We start from the raw sequence: 24,022 nt of genomic DNA, 5'->3' as shown, positions 1-24,022 counted from the left end.
AACGACTGTACTCACATGAACTGTTTTAAATATGTCTTTAGTACCTTTCTGGATCTTGAGCGGGTGATATTTCATCAAAAATATCTTAATTTGTGTTACGAAGATGAACGAAGGTCTTACGGGTGTAGAACGACATGAGTGTGACTGTGAGTAATTAATGACAGAATTTTCATTTTTGGGTGAACTAACCCTTTAAAACGCCATGGGCATTTTTAGAATAAATATATAACGTTAGGCCTATATTTTCTAGTTATGCCTTGCTCAAAAATAGTTGACTCAATTCATACGCAATATAATATTTTTTTTTATTTTATTTTTTTATTTAAGGGGGATTACATATGGCTATTTAATTAAAACATAATTATACCTTTTAAAATAATTGTACAGATCTGTTTATTCAATAATTAGGTTATAAAACTACATATTAAATATAAACACATGCCTCATTCTGATTCAGTAAGAAAATCGCAGAATGTTTCAGCCATGGTTTGCACTTCATATTCGGCGCCTCGTGGACACGCATGATCCCGGGCATGTGACCGCAAGAGGCGGGGACTGATAAAGACTCCAGCGTTTACAGTAGCTCAGACGCATCGGGCATAGACATAGCGAGTTACACCCCCAGTCTCTGGACAGTTTTCTCCTGGGCTCGATGCAGATATTTTGTTTGGGTCAGTCAAAGTTGATAAGTGACACGACGTCGGATAAAATCCGAGAGAAGAAGGCACTGGACGCGAAGGTACACTGCGTACGTGCGTTTTTAGCTCGTGAATGTTTGTATATTTACGACATGTCTAACATACAGGAACGTTTAGACAGTGTTTACAGATGGATGTACCGAAACAGTTCACAGCTGAATGTTATGAGGTTGCAGTTGGGCGGGTCTTCAGTGAGGATTACATTTATTGTTGCCCAAATATTCTTGGTTCTGCCCTGTTGCTAGGAGACCTTTGACAGTTGGGGTTTAAAAGTGATTGTGGAAGGACTCGAGACCAAGCACTCTAATGCTGCATTTAGTGACAGCTTTTCTTTGGGTTCGTGACGCAATTAACTTGTCAAAATAATATTAATAATAGGCAATATATCATCCGCCTACAGGTTATTATTGTTATTTTTAGTAATATAGCCTACACGTTGATTTAACGCGACAGTACCTAACTGTCATTCAGTCACCTTTAGTTTGATGGATTAAGGTGGACTCTGGTTAAGTAGGTCAGTGACGGGCTAGAATAATGGATGGGAGCATTTGAGTGACAGACCAAAGCTTTTAAGGAAATATCTGTACTACTGTATCATGGACATTAGTTTTATTGCTCTTTTCTTCCCTCCTCTTTTCTCCTTCATCGTCCGTGGACTAGAGTCTGCTGGCTGAAGGTCATTTTGTAATCAGATCAATATCTGCTGGGATGGTTCAGACACGATGGGCCAGTAGGCTCCAGTGAGTCCTGCTTCAGATCACCTACTCTCTGCTTTGATACCATTTGACCATCACATGAGGCTCTATGAGAGGAGCTGCACAGACTGATTTTGGATCAGAATGAACTTTGCCTGTAGCTGTTTTGTATCCAAACACATTGTGCATCAATAGGGTGAGTGGTGTTTTTAATATTTCTTCTATTGTGTTTTCTTTGGATAAATGTTACTGCATGATGAATCTCTTGAAAACATCATATTTTATTTTTTTATGTCATATTTATATTTCTTTTTTTATTCTTCTGCTTTTCATACAGAAAATAATGCTTGTAATTAACGTTAGCTCCATTAAAAAGTTAGTTCAACCAAAAATGAAAATTCTGAGCTTCTGTTTACCATAAATGATGTGTAAGTTGATGAATGTTTATAAAAACGTGAATCAAAGTAATTTCAATCTGTTCATCATATAAAGTGATTGTGTCTCTTTAGAAAATTTTGACTAAACCAAAGACTATAGAATAACACAAGACGTGTCACTCTTATTGTTTTGAATGGGAGCAAGTGCAACGCGCAATATGGCGGAATAAGTCCCGCCTTCTAAATAAGAGCCAATTGCCAATTGGTAAAGTCATCACGTCACTGCAGCGGCAGTTAGAAGCTCTGGCAAAGATTGTATATTATAGGGAGATGAGAGGGTCTGTATCTCTTACCATTTGAGAAGGCATAACGGCTAACTTAATCACGTGCGGCACCTCTCAGCCTATTGTGTAATGGCAGTGACATCAGTGCCTGCCGTTCAAAAACTGGTTCAAAACTCCTTTCCTGCATACTGCCACAGCCAGAGCCTTAGCATTAGCCATTATGCTTTTTTGGCTAAAGGTTGCAGGCTTGCCTTCCAGTGGCTTTTACACAACATCTATAGAGTACCTCAGGGATGACGTGTTTTTGTAGGCCAACCTGGAAGTTAGCGGCGCACGGGTTCCCTCGATCGAAAGCCAATGCATTTTTCCCATAGACTTTTGGAAAATCACAAAAAATAAGCTCTGTGTTTAACAAAGGGTTATGACACTTACACGTTTTGTCTATCAAGATAATCTTTACAAGTTAACACAACATTTATACATTTCGAAGCCTAAATAAAGTCGTGTAGCTAACAGTAGGCTATAAACGGACTACATGTTCCCTGATTATGATCTGCGTTGTGTATGAATACTTATCCACTTTTTCATGAGAAATGCTGTCCAAATGTCCTGTTTGTCATGATGACATCTAAAGTCCCCACCAAAGGAAGTAGTCCCTTTTAGCAATTTGTTAGCAACCATCGTTTTTAAGACACAATAAAGGTTTAAAAAATCACAAGCGGGTTATAACTGGTGTGTTTTATGTCATAGATCAAAACGTGAAAATATTTAGAGGCTTTGTTAACCACAGACCTTATTTCAGGAGATATAGCAAAAACCCATTCAAAAAACCCATTGACTTTGGGGCAATGGAACCAGAAGTCCTAAAATGCTAACTCGCTTCCGGGTTTTGCCTACAAAAACACATCATCCCTGAGGTACTCTATTGTTCTATCTGTTAAATAGTAATGCGGCACATTTGCTGTTGGTAATGCCATAAATGAGTCCTACCTGTCGCAACATTCCCTAGTCTGCCTTCTCTTAAAAAAATAAATTTTTATCAAGCTAAAATCTACATATAGTTCCCAACGAAAGTATTGTTTAGTGTAAAACATGCTGAAGATTAGCGAACAGGCTGTCGATTAATTAAATGATTAGCTATTTCCCCACAAAAGCTGTTTAATCAGCATAGTGAAGCCTCTCATCCATTGACATCCATTCAAAAAACAGCCTCTTGTCTCCTTCCCTGCATACCGCCAGAGGCGGAGCGTTAGCATTAGCCGTTAACGCTTTTTTGGCTAAAGGTTGCAGGCTTGTCTTCCAGTGGCTTTGCTCTGGTTCCTATAAAAACAGTCAGACGCACGCCTCCGAAATGAGACACGCATTTAGGACTGCGCATGCGCATTAGCTTGATCTAGCCTGAAAAATACAGTTTTTTTTGTTGTCATGATTTGAGCATTTAGAAACAAAATTTATGAGACAGTTGTTGTCAGATTCCATTGGTGATTTCAAATATGAAATTTAATCGAAAGCTTGGCAAACAGCTTTGGAGAATTTGATGTTTCAAAGAGATCGGAGCTGCACTTGAATGCCCGAGAGGCGTTTCAAAGATGGCCGCAGAGTGAAATGACTTGTCTTAAAGGGACTTTGACTAAACTGCTCAATTCATACGGATTAGTTTGTGTGCATTTGTCATTATTCTCAATTCTCTTTAGATTATCTTTAGAATGTCTTAATTTATAGTAATAAAAATCTGATTTGATGACACAATAATTTAATGTAATTGATGATTTTTTTATGTTAGCATAAAGCTAATGCAGCAAATGCTACCATGATGTATAAATACAATTTAAAAATGTATAATGAATTTTTGTAGTACAGTATAAGAATTGGGGGAGGAAATGTGCTTAATTTTCGTGAAATTAATGTCAGACTTCACTTTCAGCCTAGAAAGCATATAGCATGCAGCATACATCGGGATATGTTTCTCGAGGGATAATTCAATCTGTTTTGTGCAGACGAATCATTTCAATCTTTAAAAGCTCTTCATCTCAGTAGCTCCATCGAGATGTTCAGATATTCAGGCTATCATAAGCTTCTCAGATGTGCAGGCTGTGTCCTTATCCAATCTCAGTCTTTGCTGTTTCTGTTCTCTCATTGTAGAGTGCTGCACATGCTCAGTCGGGCCTGTTTGGTGTTTTGTAGTATCAACAGGAAGCACTCCTTCCTCCGCCTCCTCCTCTCTCCTCCAGGAGCATGCCCTCTGAGCCTCCTCCCAGGTACATTCTGCACTCCTCAGTCTACCTTAAGAGATTACCTTGTCCTCACAAGTTGAGTTTTAATTTAATGTAGACGCTGTTGGATTTGATGGGTGGTGTTGTGACATGGTCAGCGTTATTTAAAGAGCTCTGGAGGATATCTGAGGTCATCCAAAGCTTTCATCTCCCAGAAGGCTGTACTACTCTGTGTTAACCATTACTGTAAAACATTTTTGTTAAATTTACTGCAAAAATAAAAAATATACATTGATAATGTCACTGCAAGGCAGGCATTTTGGTGACTATATTGTCCAATTCCTGTCAGTACATTTAAGATTAAAATCATATAAGATTAATATTAACCAGTATTAAAATGTGTTTGTTACTGCAAAATATAGTGAAAATAACACAGTTAAAATGGATGACTTCATCAATAGTCACATGATGACTTCATCAATACCCCCACAGACAGAGCACAGTGTCACCCACATAAAGACCATCAAGGTAATACATCACACTACTATAATGTAGGGCTGGGCGATATGGCCAAAAAGTCATATCTCTGTATTTTTTGGCTAAATGGTGATATACGGTATATATCTTGGTATTTTCAACATTTTTCTATTTGGATTTAGAAAAAAAATAATCTGTATTTACTTTTTAAAAATCTTAATTTAACATCCTGCCTAATGTTGTCCTATAAACAGTGTTTATATTGAAAGCTATTAATACAAATATAGTGAATGTAACCATGTAGTCTGGCACACTAATAGGCCTACAGTATATGCAAAAAAGAGAAAGTTACTTTACATCCTAACATTGTAACATTACAATCTAAAAATAATGCTTTTTAAAGCAGAAGTTAAACGATAACTTCTGCTTTAAACGATAAGCCTACGCGTTAACTATATCTTAATCTTACGAGTTAGTTTTAAAGCCATTAATATTAAGCATGTCTCATGATTAACCCAAATTGTATTATGCATTTCCACCGCAGCAGCACTCTGCGACGTCCACTGCTGTTTTTCAGATAAACTACTGTATATCGATATAAACGGTATCGCCTCATTCCGTATCGTATATTAAAAATATATTGGTATATCGTACAAACTCGATATACCGCCCAGCCCTACTATAATGCAATTAACATGAATGAAATAACGTAAAATGTCGCATTTAACACGCCGATGTGAATAACTAGAAAAAAGTATAAAATAAAATCTCAACAAATGTGATGGTTTATGCAGGGACTTTTGGTAATACCCATATACATACAAATTCAAAGGAGGTTCATACTTTTTACTCATTGAAAATGTAATTTTATTATAAAAGTTAAAATTTGTTTGCAATAAATTATTGTAATAAAATATATATAACATAACACATGAAATATATTTTATTGAAATCTTTTAAAAATAATTGTATTTTTAATAAATTAATAATAGTAAGTCTTTAATAAATTAATTTAATACATATATATTGGTCTTTAATACATATAAGTCTTTACAGTAAAATTACATGTGGTGTTTTGTAATCATAGTTTTTATGTGGTAATGTAACTTAAAGTTAATCAATAAACACATTTTTTTCTATAGCATTTCTGCAGTCTTTTTCTGATAAATAACATTTTTTAGTGTACAGACAGAGAATGAGTGCTAAATCTGAATGTGTTGTGCTGAAGAGAGCTATTCATGGCCATGGAAGCAGTGAGAATCAATGACATCTCACATACTGAATAGATGTATTGATAGACCTAGTGGACTGCAGGGAGAAAGACAGATACACACACATGCACACTTCATTGTTTCTAGGCACATGATTAGATGTTCACAAAGTCCAAGCATGGGCTTGTTTTGCAGTGTTGTTCTTGTGTCTCAGCTCTCAGGACATGCTGACAGGACAGAGGCTGTGTCAATCCAAATCCCACCAGGACTCTGTCCTCTCTGCCCTTAATCAGCAGCGCAAGGATGGACTGCTCTGCGATGTCACCTTGGTCGCCGGGGAACAGAAGTTCCACGCTCACAAGGCGGTCCTGGCAGCCTGCAGCGATTACTTCCGGGTGAGATTGTATACTCTAGAGGTTCTTGCTAACCCCAGACACATGATTAAAGGGTTAGTTCACCCAAAAAGGTGAAAATTTCTGTCATTAATTACTCACCCCCTCATGTTGTTCCAAACCCGTAAGACCATCGATTATCTTCGGATCACAAATTAAGATATTTTTGATGAAATCCGAGAGGTTGGACTATTTTAACAATGTCTACCTTTCTGGGCCTTGAAAGGTGCAATGATATTACTGCCTATGGGTGGTTCAAAAACCTCTCGGATTTCATCCAAAATATCTTAATTAGTGTTCCGAAGATGAACGAAGGTCTTACGGGTTTGGAACGACATGAGGGTGAGTAATTAGGTGAGTAATTAGTGATAGAAATTTCATTTTTGGGTGAACTAATCAAAGCTGACGCACAACAAAATGCTTCATGAAAAATAAAGCGCAGTTGATGAACGAACGACAAGGAAGCACAAAAAATGAACGCACACTGTACACAAGAGTAAATACGAAGTGTTCGTTGTTAGTCGCCAACAGCACAGCAGCTCTAGACAATCAAAACCGTTTTACTCACATGAGAATTGGGATCAAACGTGGGATCACGTCTTTTTCAGGCCTTCCCACTTAGCTCTCTCCAGCGCTGGAAAGCTTTTCTTATATAAATGCGGTCCTAAAGCGCTTGCCCATTCATAAACCTTCATTCCAGTGATATTCTTTTGAGCTTTTGTATTGTGTCCCATCTCTCGTTCTGCAGTTTTTTTTTTCTTATTTTCAAATCTCCCTCTTGCTCGTTCTCTCTCCTCGACCGTCATATGCCCCTAATGCTGATTGGTTATACGTTTGTTGTTGGTGTCAGCCCGACTAACTTCCAAACAGTGTTTTTGAAATTCTACTGAGTCCACCTTTAATAGTGAAAGTGTTTGCCACACAAGTTGCTTTAGGTTTCTATGCTCTGTAAAAAGCCATAATTCATAATTCGACTTTTTATCTCATAATTACTTTTTATTTCATAATTATGCTTTACCAAAGCATGATTTTTTTATGTGGTGGATCAGAGCTTCCATACATATCCATTCTTTCTTGGAACTGTAGAGGAGATGTTAGGCACAATGTTCTTGCTGCTCATTTCCCTAAAATAAAGTAAATGGGGATGAGTGCTGCCGAGTTCTAATAATGTTTACATACTTTCAGTTGTGGTGTATCAAAATGTTTTATGTCAGGTTTGAAATCAGTGTGAAATTAAGAGAGAGGTACAGCATCGTTGTCTTTCTTTATACAAAAAGAGCAGCCTAAACACTAGTGCTGGGCGGTTTGACCATTTAAGAACTTTTATTTTGACAGGGTCGTGAAGACGTTTGACTTCCTCTGTATATGATATGACAAATGTCGATAGTTTTATTAAATTAAATGTTCATAAAGTGACTCTAAGAACAGCTCTGCAGAAGAAGTTCATGTATAGTTAGTGAGACAGCAGACAGAAATCATCGCGAGCGTCACGTGCTTCAGTATATGTAGTAGTAGACGTAAATGCGTCGCTCATTCATACAGACTTCAAATTTCAATAGCAGTCTTTTTTAGCTTTAATATTCACAAACACTATTCCATATCGATATCTGATTCATTGTCCAGCCCTACTTTTGATTTATTCATCCAAAAATGGCCAAATTCTGTGACGCTCCGCTTAATACATTAAGTTCTAGTGACTGGATTCCGTGATTTCATCCGTGTTTTTTGCATCGCTGAAATCATCATATGGCTCTACATGGTATGTGCAGTATTAAAGAGAGTTAGTTTTGTGAGTTATTTATTTTTGTGTTATCAAGTTGTTTCCATTAGTGTAAGAAGGGTATGCAGTTAATAGAAGTCCGCTCTCTATCTATACACACTACATAGCAGGGGCGCCTGCAGGATTTTATCTCAGGGTACGCAGAGAACTAGTACTGAACTCATTTAGCGTCGTCAGGCTTTTATTTGTGCTTAATGGATAAAACAACGGAGCTGCTGTACATTTTACCCGTCACAAGATGGCACTGTTTTCGACACTCTTAATGCTCTGAAACTTTTCCCGAAACATTCAGAGAAAAGCTTCAAATATTTAAGAGGTTTACAACACACAAACGCACACCTTTATTTATTCTCATTCTCTCTTGCTTTCTTAATATGTCATGAGTGTACACAGAAAGATTTTAATAATCAATTTAAAAATTATGTAAAAAATAAAAACGGCATTAATTAGCGCCCTCTCATGGTACGCACAGTGCGTACAGCCGTACGGCTGCAGGCGCCACTGCTACATAGTGTTTCATGGCCATTGAATAGATACAGCAGCTGTTTCAGCTACGCACCGGTATGGCGGTTTTTGAAAAATGCATATCGGTCTCGAAATTGAAACCGGTATACCATATGAACCGGTATGCCGCCCAGCACTACTAAACACACAGTTGAACATCTCCTTTTGTGTTCCACATAAGTCATATGGGTTTGGAACAATGTGAATAGTGAGTAAACAATGACAGGATTTTCTTTTTTAGCTGCACAATCCTGATGCAAATATGTACAGTTCACACGGGAGACAAGAGAGCAACAGACAGGAAATGAAAAGTCGGCAGCGGCCTGGAAACTGTATCAGTGAGATTTTATTTTGGTTTGTTCAGAAGATTACAAAGAAGAAATACATCCAGCCTTGCAACAGAGGGAAAGATTATGTGCACAGTCCAAAGAACAGAATTAAATAGGGCAGGTATATTTATCTCTATATGTCACCAGAGAAGCTCTCCACCTCAGTTGGGCTGGAATGATAAGATATTATCCCTCTGTTTTTGATTTTAGCCCTAGGTTTCTGATGAGGACACCTTCTGCTGTTGTTAAAGCTAGTCGTAGCTTATGTAAAACATGGACTGATCCAAAGCTTCAGTCAATATAGTTACTGTGTAAACAAATCAAAGCTGTTGGCTCTGTTTGACAGCTACCCTTTGACATAGTATGCCTGCAAGGTTTGTATTATTCCTGATTTCTATTAGGTGGAACGGTTGAATAGGTATAAATAGGCAGGCGTGTATATGAGTATGTGTCTTATGCTCTATCGTAAATATCAAAATGCATTGTGTTTTGAAAATTAATCCCAATTGTCAGTATCTAACTTTGACATATTAATGGTCCTGCCTTGTATGTGCATGAATTATACCTCACATTTTAGGGCTTGTTTAAGAGAGGTGTATTATTCATCATCTGAAACACAATAAGTGGGTGAAAAGTCATATTTATACATATGAATACAGTATCATCGAAAGGTGGGCTGTTTTGACTTTGTCCAGTAAGCAATGACCTAATAACCATCCAGAACTTCCTAGCAACTCCATAGAATTTCAGGAAAACCTCTAAGAACCCTAGCTTCCACTTAGAAACACTCTGGGGACGACCCAGAAAAACGTAGAATTGTGGCAGTGAGGTTTGTACGGTCAAAAACCGTCACATGTTTTTTTATAAAATGTAAAATTCACACCAGTTTACCCAGTGGCACCTGTCTAGTTCTATTTTTAGGCCTGATATTAAAGGATATTGCACCCTTTCGAGCTTTAACACTTCAGTGGCACTAATGAATAAATGTGAAAGGTGTAATCTGCGCCTGTGGCACTGGCATTAAAGACAAACACTGTAATGATGACGTTACACATTTGACCAGAGAAGTTTATATAACAAAGTTCTCTGAGTAAACACAAATTATATATACTTATATACTGTAAATATAAATGTGTAGCAAATGTGTATCTTTAACGAGTAATAACATCAGCAACAATTAAGAGTAATGGTACGTACACAAGCTTGCTTCATTTACTGAATATACTGATTAGCCTGACTGATTCAAACTGTTAATTCATCTTTTTGATTCATTAAAAAATGAAAAAGCTCATAAAAGTAATTTTTTCTTGAATCAGACTGTTTGCATTGAATGTTTTTTTTATTTATTAAAAAGAGCTGACTCATATGAGTCATTTGTTCGTGAATCAGACCACACTGGTATTGTTGTAACTATATTGTTTTTGTCGGCAGTCTCTGAAGGCAACTCAATGGAAAGACAATTCTTGACATTAATTTCGTGGTACACAAGTCTTTTTATTCTATTGCATTCAAACAGACATAAAACTCGCAGTCACAGCTCATGTGAAATATGATTTTTTGCATGGTGCTGAAGATTCAGCAGCTACTGTTTAGATTCACGGTTCAGCAATGCCAGAAACACTGAAGTGAGGCATTGAATGATTTTTTTATATGGCTCGTAAAGCATGCATTGTAAAGTAATTAGCTCACAAAGCTGTTGTCTGACCAGCCTGCATTGCCTTTCCAAGGTCAGAAGTCATCCAGCCAGACATGTGACACAGGACTAGTCATCCTTATTACCCACAATTCCCTTCCAAAAAACCCTTAAGTCTTGCTTATGGGCAGTGGTGTCCCAGTAAGGGGCTCTCTAAGTAGCTGTCAACAAACCAACAACCCTCAGCTTTAATGAGTCCTTTTGAAAGTCTGAATGTGAGCCGAGGTCAGTCATTAAAAACATGCCGCTCTTAAAATAGAAAGGAGAAAAACAAGGTAGACTTTACCATGCACATTAAATGTGAGGTACTTCCGGGAGAACAGTTTCTGAAGGTGAGGTGACAAAGATAAAAGATAAACATTTTCCATCTATTTTTAGCACACCGAGGCTTCAGATGGAGCCAAGACCTGCAATAAATGTCTACTGATTCTTATAAAAGACTATGCACTGATAATAATTTCAATCCAGAATATAGATAGACAGACAGATAGATAGATTTTTCTTTTATTTCACACTGGAAGTTCAGTTAGGAGCAGTTAGGTTTGATCAGTGGAGTTTGGTAGGTGTAATGATGATCCAATGTCCTTTGACTTCCTCTTCTCCATGGGCTTTGATCAATGACCATCCCACACTTGCTCTGTGACAGCAATCAATGCTTTTGATTAGTGTATTCCTGCCAGAGAACACAGCAGGACAGCACTGGCCTCTTGGTCTCTTTATTCTTTATTGGTTATCTTTATTCTGTGTGTGTGTATGAGAGAGAGAGAAAGTACAGTATGCACTGATTGATGGTCATGGACTTAGTTTCATTCTCAGTATGTAACTCTTTAGACTTGAATGAACAGTTTATTGACATTTTGCTTTAACAGCTATTTACAGGATGCTATATTACTCTAGTTCTGTGGTGCATCCTACTTATGAGTTTATATGTGTGTATCTTCAGGCCATGTTCAGTCTGTGTATGGTGGAGAGTGAGGCAGATGAGGTAACTCTCCAGGGTGTGACGAGCGTCGGACTGAAGCACGCACTGGACTTCGCCTACACAGGCCAGGTAAATTCAGCACAGCCCACACAGCTACATACAGCCCAGAACATGCAAAACAAACAAAATTGGCTTTGCTTCAAGCAAAGACAAGTCTCTAGATTCTGGAAAGACCCCATTATGAATCATACGTAACAGATAAGTGAAATACTTGTGAATAATCATATTTATTCTGGAGCTTCACAAATGGGCTTATACACTTGAAATTCTAAATCTGGTTAAATATGATATTAGGTTATCTTATTTCATGTTAGTTTGAAGATTTCACACTAGACCTTATGTAGCCCTGCCCCTTTTCAATGCTGTTCTCATTGTGTTCCATCTTCCGGTTTGTATTTCCACACTATGAAGGTAAGATCTTACAGATTTATGAATGAGCCGCTTGTTTTAAAATCTTCCCGGTCTGCTGACTTTATTATGACACCGCTTCAAACAATACAATGCTAATGATAACTTTTGTGAGCTCTACAATAAGTAAATCCACTTCACCAGCTAATTACTCTTCGACAGCGATGCTATAGAAATATACAGAGCTACGACAAAAACGGAAGTTCAAACACAAAATTCTAAAGATGGCTGCGCGTTTGTTTCTTTGGTGCATATGGTCTATATATTTGTAAACACTGAGTTTATGTTCTTAGTTGCATATTCATGATGTCAATAACAGTAAAACAGATTGGAACAAGCATGTGATCTCCAATTGTGAAAATGTCACCATGTAGGCCCACTCTGGCTGTTTTAAGTAACCTGAAACACACAAAAGCCAAATCAAATAAAACAATGTCTAGTTTACTCCAGTTAATGTGTTTGCCGTCTGTTATATCGTAAAATGTTGTAACAGAGATATTGTAAGGGATCGAGATGGTCCAATATTATATACATTACTGTTTAAAACTTTTGGGTCAGTAAGATTTCATTTAAGAAATGAATATTATTATTCAGCAAGGATGCATTAAATCAATTAAAATTGACAGTATAGACATTTATAATGTTACAAAATATTTGTATTTCAAATTCTGTTCTTTTGAACTTTCTATTTATCAAAGAATTCTGAAAAAAATATTCCTCAAAAATATAAGGCAGCACCTTTTTGATAATACATTGATAATAATAAATGCTTTTTGAGCACCAAATCATTGTATTAGAATGATTTCTGAAGGTGACACTGAAGACTGGAGTAATGATGCTGAAAATTCAGCTTTGCATCACTGGAATAAATTACATTTTAAAATATATTAAAATAGAACATTTTAATATAAAATTAAAAATAAGAAAAGTTATTTTAATTTGTAATAATATTTTACAATATTAATGTTTTTATGGTATTTTTGACCAAATTGTAATTGTAATGCTCACTATCCTTACAGTTAAAAGAGCCAGTTGCATGTGTATGCACTTTAACTGGACCAGCCTGAAAAATATACTTTTTTTGCATGATTTGAGCTAACCATCTGTGACACAGTAAATGTAACATTTTGTGGCTTATTTTGATTTACTCTTAAACCTCTAAGGGAAGTAAGAAGCTTTTTAAAATGTGCTTCCTTATTTTATTTTTATTCAAATTAAACTGCTTTTGTATTGTCACATAATACACATTAATAATGACTATTTTAATGGCTTTGCAATCTAAGCATCATACATATATAAATATGTTTAATATAGTAGCTTCCTATACACGTCTTTTATAGAGCAGGTTTATGCAACACTCAGTTTTATACAAGTTTTAACACAGGGTCCCTGCTCCGTCTCTTTCTTCATCAAGGGGTCCTTGGCCTGAAGACCCCTGATTTTAACATGGAATGAGTTAAGCAAGGTTGTGGTTTCTTATGATAGTCTTACTCAGGTCCTTTGTCTGTAGATCATGCTGGAGCCAGGAGTGATACAAGACGTCCTGTCTGCTGGAAGCCACCTTCAGCTGCTGGAACTGCTCAGCCTCTGTTCCCACTATCTCATTCAGGTGTGCTTACGGGTTATTTCTGCCTTGAAAACATGCATAGTTTTGGTAAAGCTTATTTTGTGTTTTCAGTAAGTACTATATATAATGTTACTGTGTAATTAGTAATAATTTTGTAAAAGTTCTACTCATTTCATGCTTTTTACATGCTCATTTTATTATAGTATTTCTGAAAAAATTCTGTCATAATTGATTCACCCTTCATTGATTTGAGTTTCTTTTTTCCACAGTTTTACATGCTCTTTTCAGTTTGATTCCAATGAACACATTCCAATAAAATGATCATAATAGTAGTCTATACAACTCTATATGATGCTGTTATATTCCAAGATTCCTGAAGCCTTTGTGCGAAAAACCTAGTTATCATTACCTAATAATTTTGCCCTCTTTCTGCAGAATTCCATAGATTTCCCTCCTAATTTAGCCCAGAAAATGTTAAAAAAAGATTCCTGAACCTGTTCATAGCTCATCACTTGTTATACAATTTAACCAGTAGATGGCAGTCAGTCTCTGTGTGAAGCGTCTTTCTTCATCCTGCATATGTGGACCATCCTGACTAGATTTATGTCTCCGTTGTTCCTTTTTTTTACTTTAGGTTTTCCAGTCTATATTTTTGGATGTTGGGGACTTTCATGAGATGCAGCTCTGTTGAGTTCCCAATAATCATTTATCACAACTTTATCATTTACTGTATTACAGAATTAAATGACTATATGTGTGCATTCATGGGGGTATCTATTATTGTATGCGTTTGTGTGCTTCTTTGTTTCAAGGCATGTAAGATTTCATTTTAGACTTTAATGCTCAACTAGTTTTCATACATGAATAAAACACCCCCTCAGACTGTGAATCTGTCTGTATTTATATCTGTGCCTGTAGGAGCTGAACAGTTTTAACTACCTGGACCTGTACAGGCTGGCAGACCTCTTCCACTTGCCGGCCCTGGAGGAAGCAGTGGTGGGCTTTCTGGTGGATCACCTCTCTGAGCTGCAGAAGAACAGACAAGAGGAAGTGCTGCTCCTACCTTATCGGCTCCTCAGGGAAGTACTAAAAAGCGACCGGCTCACCTCTCTCAGTGAGGAGGAGATATGGCAGGTGTGTGGGCCGCAAATTCATAGACTTTAACTCTTCAAAACATCTCTGAACTGCTAAGGTAGCTTTAATGCAAAATATCAGCATGGGGTTTAAAATTCTGAAAACTTTACAACAAAGAACAGTTATGAAATATGTAAGCGTCTATATCATTTATAGTACATAAATGTGAACCTCTTTGAGTCACATCTCAAGTCATGTTGGACAATGTGATCATCAGGTTTTACACAAACTTGTGGAGCTCAAGTGCTGCTGTCATTAAAGCACCACTTTGTAATTAATGTAAATTTCTTAGTTCAACTTTACATATTCAAATAATTATGTATATAATGTAATTTGGTAGTGAAAAATTTTGTACTGAATCAGAAAAAAAACATCTCAGACTTTTGGACCCCATGACAATCTCTATAACAGCTGCCAAACACAAAGCATCATTAAGTAAATCTGAATGCTTACGGTCATATTCACACAAACTCCGCCTGTTTAATTTAAGGTGTAAGAGTGAGAAAAGAAGGTGTACGGACAACGTGAGCGTGTGTGTATATGTACACACGGGCGGAGGCTGTAGTCAGGGGGCTGTGGTGTGACTATTCATTTGCACCAATCAGGCGCCCCCCCACCACCCCTCCCCCCAACCAGCCTCTCTCTGATTAGGCCCACCGCGGCTCCATCAGCGCCTCAATCCCCCAGCTGTCACTCCGGCCGCCCTACTGATTGAAAACAATCAGGCCTCTGATGGCACAATTACCCTGACCCTTTAACCAGTCGCTGCTGCCATAATCAGGCCCTGATTAGGCTGCTTTGGGCCTCCTTCACTTTGCAGAGAAGGTTAATTTGGGCATCAGACGGAAGCGTGATGGGCACAGGGGCTGGTGCTGCCGTCCGCGAGTCCAAACGTGCGCCCGCCAATACTACCCTCGATATAGTTTGGCTGTCAATCATCGTCATGCAGAGTTCTCTGAGTCTCACGCTCTGGAAATCACATTTTCTTCCTCTTTGTTTTTTTTTTTTTGTTCTTTTTTCTTCTCTCACACTCACTCTCTGTCTGTCTTTCTCCGTGCGGGAGTGGGTGGGGGAGTTCATTTATTTTCTGCCCCGAGGAAGTTCTCTGATCCAGTGTGACCTTCACAGTCAACAGACGCTGCCTCGCTCACACCTCACTCTTTCTCTCTCTCTCTCTCCCTCTCTCTCTCTCTCTCTCTCTCTCTCTCTCTCTCTCTCTCTCTCTCTCTCTCTCTCTCTCTCTCCCTCTCCCTCCCTCTCCTATTTTCCACTCTCACTCATTCTCTTTCTTCTTCTCTTCTGCTGGCTGTGAAAAGGAGGAGGGTTGAAAAAAAACAACAACTAAAATTCAGAGAAAGGAAGAAGGCGAAACATAACCTCAGTAGAGCGTTACATGATTAATGACGGCAAACATTAATAGTGGGTTTTGCTGAAATCTCTGTACACTTAAAACTTAAATATGTAATTATTTAGGAATGCACACTATATAGGTACTATAAAGGTTATTGGCCAGTATTACAGACCTTTTCATTGATCAGAATTGGTCTATTTTGGATTTATATTGTGGACTGATAGCTCTTTAATTGTCCATGATCAATTATGTAACGCTCACTTGAAGTTAATCAATGTTTAAAACATTAAGAACTGAATAATCCGTAATTCAAAATAATACATGAATATCCATTTTTCATACTGCACATTATGTTGTGATTCCTAAATTCACTTGTAGAGTTTAATCAGATTTTTTTCTAGTGTTTTTTAGACAATATAATATGAAATTATATCAGCAATTTATTGCTTATTAGCCATAACATACAGTTACATATAAAATAGACATTTTAATTTGAGTAAAAATATTCTTTTTTATAAATCATTTGAAAAATTACTTAATTCAACTGGAGCATTTAGACAATTGTATTTTATTTCTACTGTGTATTATTTATTTATATATTTTTTTAAACAATATATTATACAATTTTATATACAGACCATTTATCTTTTATCAGCAGTAACATAAAAATAATAATTATACGCTTATTGGTATTGGACATAATTTTAATATGAGTAAAATCATTTTTTATTTAATTTGAAAAACTACTTAATCCTTAAATATGCTTAAGTATGCCATAAGTAGTTTAATGGTTTCTAAAAGTGACTGCTTTATTTTTAGCATCTGACAGAAAAATCATCTCAACCAATGGCGTAAGTTTGGGGCCAGGATTACCTGTTTGAACGACCAATTGCAGACGGGGGGAGTTTTTGGGAAACCCGTCTGATGGCAATCATTATCTCTGCAATTCGGTTCTGCTAATAGCACATAAATAACACAATGTACCTTCCTCAAATTAGTGTACTGTAAATCATTTTGTGTAAGTACAATAAAATCTAACCATTTCACAGTTGAAATACTCCAAGAAAAAATATATTACAAGCATTTAAATTTGCCATTTGTGTGTAGGAGATAGCTGCGGAACGTCTAGAGGTGGTGGCCCATGATCTCGGGATGCTATAATAAGTTCTCTGTCTCAGGGCTGATTGTGTTAAAAGCCACTTTGTTTCCATGAGAGTGGCATCGCTTATCTCCAGCCATCTCCGCCGTACTCGCATGCCTCCGCAGCTAAACAGTCTAGATTGCTCTCAAGTTCAATTAACTCCCCTTTGTCTAACTCCCTTGGCTGTGCTGGAGTGCATATGTGTGTATGCATCACACGCACACCTCATGACTACGCGTATGTGCGTGCTCATAGATCCCACCCTCCCATCTCATCTGCAGCTGTCTTCTCATCACTGTATAGAGACACAATATCTTAAGCATTAGCATGCAATGATACAAAAGCGTTGGCCCTGCGTAGACAGACAGTATTGTGTGGATGGTGTGAGCTGCAGCCTGTAATATGAGCAGTGTGATCTCCTGATCCCGAATCGGTGCTGAATACTGATGAGCCACTCTGCCCTGCTGTAGTTATTGGTGCGTTGGCTGGAGCACGACTGCAGATACCAGTACATGGAGGAACTACTGCAACACGTGCGCTACGGCCTGATGGAGGTCTCCGCCCTGCACCGTGTGGCCAGCAGCCACCCCTTCCTCAATTCCAGCAGCACTGTCGCCGCCCTAGTGGAGGAGGCATTGGACTACCACCGCTCTGTATTTGCACAGCCTTTACGTCAGACGGCCCGCACAACGCCTCGCTTTCAGTCACTAACTTTATATATCATCGGCGGGCGCAAACGGGAGGTCAGCCGCGTACGGGAGCTGCGGTTCTTCAACCCTGCTGCGCAGGAGCACACGCGTGTTGCCGGGGGTTCGAACTGGAGTGAATTAGCACCCATGCCTGCTGGACGAAGTCACCACTGTGTGGCTGTCATGGGCAACTTCCTGTTCGTGGCTGGCGGGGAGGTGGAACACGCCACTGGAAGGACATGTGCGGTGAGGACGGCGTGCCGGTACGATCCGAGGGTAAACCGCTGGACTGATATTGCACCGATGAAGGCGTGCAGGGAGCACTTTGTGCTGGGAGCTCTGGGACAGTATCTCTATGCCGTCGGGGGGAGGAACGAACTAAGGCAGGTTCTGCCCAGTGTGGAGCGCTACTGCCCCAAAAGGAACAAGTGGACCTATGTGCAACCTTTCGACCGTTCGCTGTCCTGTCATGCAGGATGTGTGGCTGACGGGTTGCTCTGGGTATCAGGTAATAATACATTCCTTAACATTTACCCCACTATTCTGCATATATCAGGAATCTCCCAATACATGTAAGACTCTCACAGAGGTTCTAGGCCCAAAACTAAAAAAACATTACTAGCATCAGTTAAACATATAATGTTGGCTTATTCTGCTGCAGGTGGTGTCACTAACACAGCTCAGTACCAGAATCGACTGATGGTGTATGACCCAGGACAGGTAACATATTGTATTTATGTGGTTATGTGAGAATAATGTGGCTGGTTAAATGCCTCTTCATCTTAAAAAATTAAAATATTATATAACTATGAATTCCCTTTAAATGCTGTTCTTAGGAAATTTCTATTCATCAAGAATCCTGAAAAAAATGTATTGCGGCTTCCACAGAAATATTAAGCAGCACAACTGTTTTCAACATTGATAATAATAAGAACATTTTCTTGAACACCAAATCAGCATATTAGAATCATTTCTAAAGGATCATGTGACACTGATTTTTTGCCATCACAGGAATAAATGAAATTTTAAAATATATTATAAAACCGTTAGTTCCTGTCCTTGATTTTGATTGGTCAATAGCTGTGTTCTATTCACGATGTATCACTACATAACACCCTTAGCAACCACTCTTAGCAACGTAACGTAAACTGTTTGTTCTCAGTTGATATTGTTCATTGAAGCTTACTGTATTATGTAGAACTAGAAGAGTATTGTGAGAAAGAGATCGATTGAGCGAGTTTATTACCTGCATTCAGATTTAGCATTTTCCTTCAGGTCAATCCTATGTTCATAATAAAAAATCTGTTTAAATGTCCGATGTATTATCTCGTCCTTTTAACAGTTAAGGGGTTTTCCCATGACTGACAGCGCTAGTCAAAGCATTTGTCAGTTGCGTCTTGTTCCGTGTTCACAACAATTCAGTCTTTTTCAAAGTAAAAGTCTTCACTACTGACTGACACACTCATAAAGACAGTCTTTGCCGCCATCTAATGGCGTAATAATGTACCTTCTGTTGCTGTCAGGGACTATTTTTTTCTTGCGGAAGGAAGGCTTTTAGTGAAAGTTTACTTCATGAAAGTTGCATTGATACATATTTTTGGCTTTAATATTTGTATTGTGTGGTAACCGTTTTATAAAAGCAATAAGGTACTCAAGGCTAGTGCTGTATCGTGAATAAGTGTATCGTGAATAAGTGTATCGTGAATATGACTTATTCACGATTCAGCACAGCCTCTTGTACCTTATTGCTTACTTAAAATAGAAAATAGTTATTTTAAATTGTAATAATATTTGACAAATTTACTGTTTTTATGGCATTTTTGATCAAATAAATGCAGCCATGGTGAGCATAAGAGACTTCATTAAAAAACATTAATCTTACTGTCCCCAAACCCAAAATTCTGAACGGTAGCATGTAAGATAAACAAAACATGCTTGTTGTTGTATAATTGTAGTTTCTGAAAATTATGTGTCTTATTTTAATGTGTTAATATAAAGTACATGTTTTTCAGAGTTTTGTGTCACCAAGAATTGTTTTGGAAAGACATTTTCAGTGTTGTGTCAACTAAATGATCGACAACAGAGCTAAAAACATCTGTTCGCAAAAAATTACATATTGCATCTACCCTGATTAAGGTCAATGATGTTGCATACGCATTTAACATGCAAACTGCATTAAACAACAAATCCAAACTCACACAAGGGACTTTTTAAAATCCTCTACACACCACTGTAATTTATTAATGTTACATTCAAAAAGACTTAAAAATAAGTATCGTCTAACTTCTGTGGTCAGTGCAACTGTGTGTTTTTCAAAGAGAGCGATATAAAGAAAGAAGAGAGGAGGAAAGAACAGGAGGCAGAGGCTCATTGGTATTCAAAGTGGCTTTGCATTCACCTGCCAGGAACAGCAACCCCCCACCCACACTACCCTCAACAGATGGTCGCCAAACACACACGTGTATATTCACACTCTCACTCACCACTGCTCGTGCAATCTCTGCATATACACGCACCTCTCACAAATAAATGCACACGCACGTGCCTTGGAATATGCAAAAGAAATTAATGTTAAATGTTTGTTTTGACAAAGTATTTTATTTTTCATAGGGGAAAAAAAAAAAAAAAAATATATATATATATATATATATATATATATATATACACTGCATGTGCAATTTTGAACTATACCAGGAAAAAATTATTTATCCATATATTTGGTAAACTCTTTTTTTTTTTTTTTTTTTCTGGTCACTTAGTTGCATAGTTTGAAATGGTTGTTTTTAACAATAATTGAAAATAAGAATAATTCATTTTTTATACTGTTCTTTCTTTTGTAATTCCCTCTCTGTCATAGAATCAGTGGATAGCGCGCAGTCCCATGTTGCAGAGGAGGGTGTACCATGTGATGGCGGCAGTCAAAAGGCAGCTATATGTGCTTGGGGGGAACGATCTAGACTACAACAATGACCGCATCCTAGTTAGACACATCGACTCTTATGACATGGACATGGACCAGTGGACACGCTGCACCTTCAGTCTTCTCACAGGTCACCACATGCACTATAACCATGTAATAGATATGATAATTCGCCTACTCTCAAAGAACACATTTTCTTTTCTCTTTAAAATGTAACTTTTCTGTATATAGTTTTTTTTTTTTTTTTTTTTTTTTTGAAGCATTATTACAAGTACTAAGCTGGTAATGTGTGCAAAAATGAACCTAGTTTAGCTTGTAAGACGTTTTTTAGAAGCACAGACTTTGGAGACAAAATACCGTCATCCAATCAAAACATTTTCAAAAAGATTGTAAAGATTAATACTTTAGCTCAAAATGAGAAATGAGGTGTTTTTTTTTTTTTTTACAGTGTCCACTGTGCCTGAAAGGGTTAATAGACCATGGTAATTATTTTTTTGTAAGCGTAATCTCTGCATTTTTCTCATAGGCCAAAATGAGGCAGGAGTGTCTGTCCATGATGACAGAATCTATGTGGTTGGTGGATATTCCATCTGGACAAATGAACCCCTTGCATGCATTCAGGTGAGTTTGCGTGAATGGTACATATGTTTGAATGACATGTTGAATAATTAATGTTGAAATCCTATCATTTGTCTGTTTGGCAGGTGCTAGATGTGAGCACCAAAGGTAAAGAGGAGGTTTTTTATGGGCCAACGCTCCCATTCGCTTCAAATGGAGTGGCGACGTGTTTCTTGCCTGCACCGTACTTCACCTGCCCCAACCTGCAGACCCTACAAGTGCCACATCACAGGATAGGGGCTCTCTAACCTCTCCACTCATTACTCATTGAGGATATTCCCACAAACACACTATGAACCAGTGGAATCATGTAAGAGCCTATTCTACTCCCACAAATTGTGACTGGTGGATGGAGTGGAGTCATTGTTGATCATACATTGATCATGTAGAGCCAGCATGAAGTGTTCTGATGGATGTGGAAACATTCAAAAAGAAGTTCAAGAGTTTTTGTCAAGCTTGACTGGCGTTCATGCATTTCTGAACTGGATATGCGATGGTGCTGCACCGTGCTAATCCAGTTTAACAAGCAGTGTGTAAATCTGTCTGAATGATTAAGAGACACTTTATGGCCCAGGCCCAAATGGCACACTTGATGTGAACCTGTGGCCTATCAAGTCTAAAAGACTGTCCCATTTGTCATTTTAACATTCAAAAGGGCGTTCATACCTCACAGTCAACTTTTACTCAACAATCCATGCAGAATTACATCTAAGGAAAAATGCAAGGGCATTTTGGAAAGGGTCGGAAGTGCAAGGGACCGGTTTTCTTAGATTCTTAGGATTCAATCCACTTTCCACTCTGACCTTAATGTTCTGCACCGCTATAATGTTGGACTCAGCTGAACGTCAGTTGAAGTTCCTGTTCATTCCATGTCATTTCTCAGCATGTGACAAACTGTACTTTCTATCAAAACTCAGGATGATGTATTGTTTACTGAATGTGTATGACCACAGCTGACGACAAATACACACACAGCATCTTCACAATCTGCGTCAACAGTGGCATCTTGACTGTTCTCCATCCTACCACCAAAAACTACCCATTCCATAAGAAAACATGTAAGGGCACACTTTTTTTACATAATGTCTATAATAAATTTATGCAGTTGTGCAATAATGTTTAAAATGGTGAGGTTTTTTTTTTTATCTTTAATTCACTGGATACAAACAGACGAGCAGTACCTTTATTCCCAAACCTATTTACAGTGTTCCCACTCTACTTTTTGACCAGTGAAGTTTTCCTGTCATTTGTGATCACTGGCAGTGTTGGGGAAAGTTACCTTTAAATGTAGTGCATTACAGTAAGATAATAAATTAATAGCATTACTTAGTTACTTTTTATGGAAGGTAATGTTAAGTTATTTTTGCATTACTTTTTCTTTTCTGGGCTGGGCTTCCTTGTTTGTTTGTTTTTTAATAACAATTTTTTTTAAATATTTTTGGCTAATGTAAAGGCCCTTTCACACCAAAAGTGAAATGAATACGCCTCAGGCTAAAGGAAATGCAAATTCACACGCAACTCAAACAGACCTTTCAGCCGTGCTGCCATTCTGGACTGCAGAAGAATAGGACACAAGAGAAGAAAGTTCAACACTTTTATTTTAATAATAAAAACAAAAAAATTAAACACAAATGTGATGTCTCACTTAAGTCATATTTGCTTATTAGTATAGTTGAATTGGAAGGTCAGCAGCAAAGACATTGGTTAATAAAATGAGATTAAATACATAAAGTATATTTGTGTAATTTAATTATCACAGTTTTGCGTAATATTCTGAGTTTACTTTTTACTATTTTTATTCATTTTGAGGAATACTGAAGATGTGAGATGAGTAGCCTAACTGCCTGTTAACATTTAGTGTAAAAGAACGATAACCATCATGTTTACACAGCACACACACAACACATTTGCACTAACTTCCAATTTCTCTCAACATGGGGACAGAAGAGGTGTCGGGTAATAAATGGAAAAACAAAGTAACTTGCATTAGTTACTTGAAAAAGTAACTTGGCTATTTTTTAGTAAATTTAAAAGTAATGCGTTACTAGTTACTTGAAAAAAGTAATCTGATTACATAACTCGTTACTTGTAATCAACAATATACTATATAAATAAAACTAAGTAAAACAATATAATATATAAATATATTCTATGACTATAATATTTTATAATTACTTTATATAAAGTATTTCACTTTAAAAAAAAAACTGACTAGAATTTTTTTCAATTTTCATGAATTTTCAGGCCTGATATTGTCTTTTTGTCCCCCATGATTTTGGAACGTTGACGTAAGCTGCCTACCTAAACTTTACTTTTGGCCATAACAAGGGAGCATTACATGCATCTTTCATGGAGAAATTCATAAAATATGGCAGGGGATTGAAAATGTAGGACCGACTTATTTTGTTCAATATTAAAATGTAATGAAAAATTAACTGCTTTTATAGGTCTAAATGTTGGAACAGAGCTAATTTGTCACCGTACTATAACAATTATTCTATTTGGTCATCTTAGGGGGTGGAACTTACCTCATAAGGGTTAAACCATATAAAATAGTTA

General features: G+C 37.4%; 1 protein-coding gene across 7 annotated transcripts; it reads left to right on the top strand.

The window, feature by feature from the left end:
• The first annotated feature begins 528 nt into the window (after positions 1 to 528).
• klhl32 (kelch-like family member 32) lies at positions 529 to 23,107 on the top strand. Of its 7 annotated transcripts, none has more exons than XM_051865442.1 (12): positions 542 to 739; positions 1,359 to 1,589; positions 4,197 to 4,312; positions 6,170 to 6,350; positions 11,597 to 11,704; positions 13,554 to 13,652; positions 14,529 to 14,744; positions 17,707 to 18,433; positions 18,587 to 18,645; positions 20,783 to 20,975; positions 21,372 to 21,466; positions 21,550 to 23,107. In XM_051865442.1, the coding sequence occupies exons 3-12, from the start codon at positions 4,290 to 4,292 to the stop codon at positions 21,709 to 21,711; spliced, it is 1,863 nt and encodes a 620-aa protein (XP_051721402.1). In that variant the 5' UTR covers positions 542 to 739; positions 1,359 to 1,589; positions 4,197 to 4,289; the 3' UTR covers positions 21,712 to 23,107. The 7 variants fall into 7 exon arrangements, with proteins under 7 accessions (XP_051721407.1, XP_051721406.1, XP_051721408.1 ...); XM_051865443.1 differs by having other exon boundaries at positions 545 to 748; XM_051865444.1 differs by lacking the exons at positions 542 to 739; positions 1,359 to 1,589 and adding an exon at positions 4,690 to 4,795.
• Positions 23,108 to 24,022: the final 915 nt, after the last annotated feature.

This window comes from Ctenopharyngodon idella, chromosome 16 (assembly GCF_019924925.1).
Source record: "Ctenopharyngodon idella isolate HZGC_01 chromosome 16, HZGC01, whole genome shotgun sequence".
Classification (NCBI taxonomy): Eukaryota; Metazoa; Chordata; class Actinopteri; order Cypriniformes; family Xenocyprididae; genus Ctenopharyngodon; species Ctenopharyngodon idella.
This window is presented reverse-complemented; position numbering and strand designations above follow the sequence as displayed.

Bases quoted from the DNA above. Each gene is read 5' to 3' on its own strand.
- klhl32 (XM_051865442.1), top strand. From the start codon at position 4,290: ATGCCCTCTGAGCCTCCTCCCAG. The intron at 11,705-13,553 runs GTAAATTCAGCA...CTTTGTCTGTAG, and splicing joins ACTTCGCCTACACAGGCCAG to ATCATGCTGGAGCCAGGAGT. The intron at 18,434-18,586 runs GTAATAATACAT...ATTCTGCTGCAG, and splicing joins CGGGTTGCTCTGGGTATCAG to GTGGTGTCACTAACACAGCT.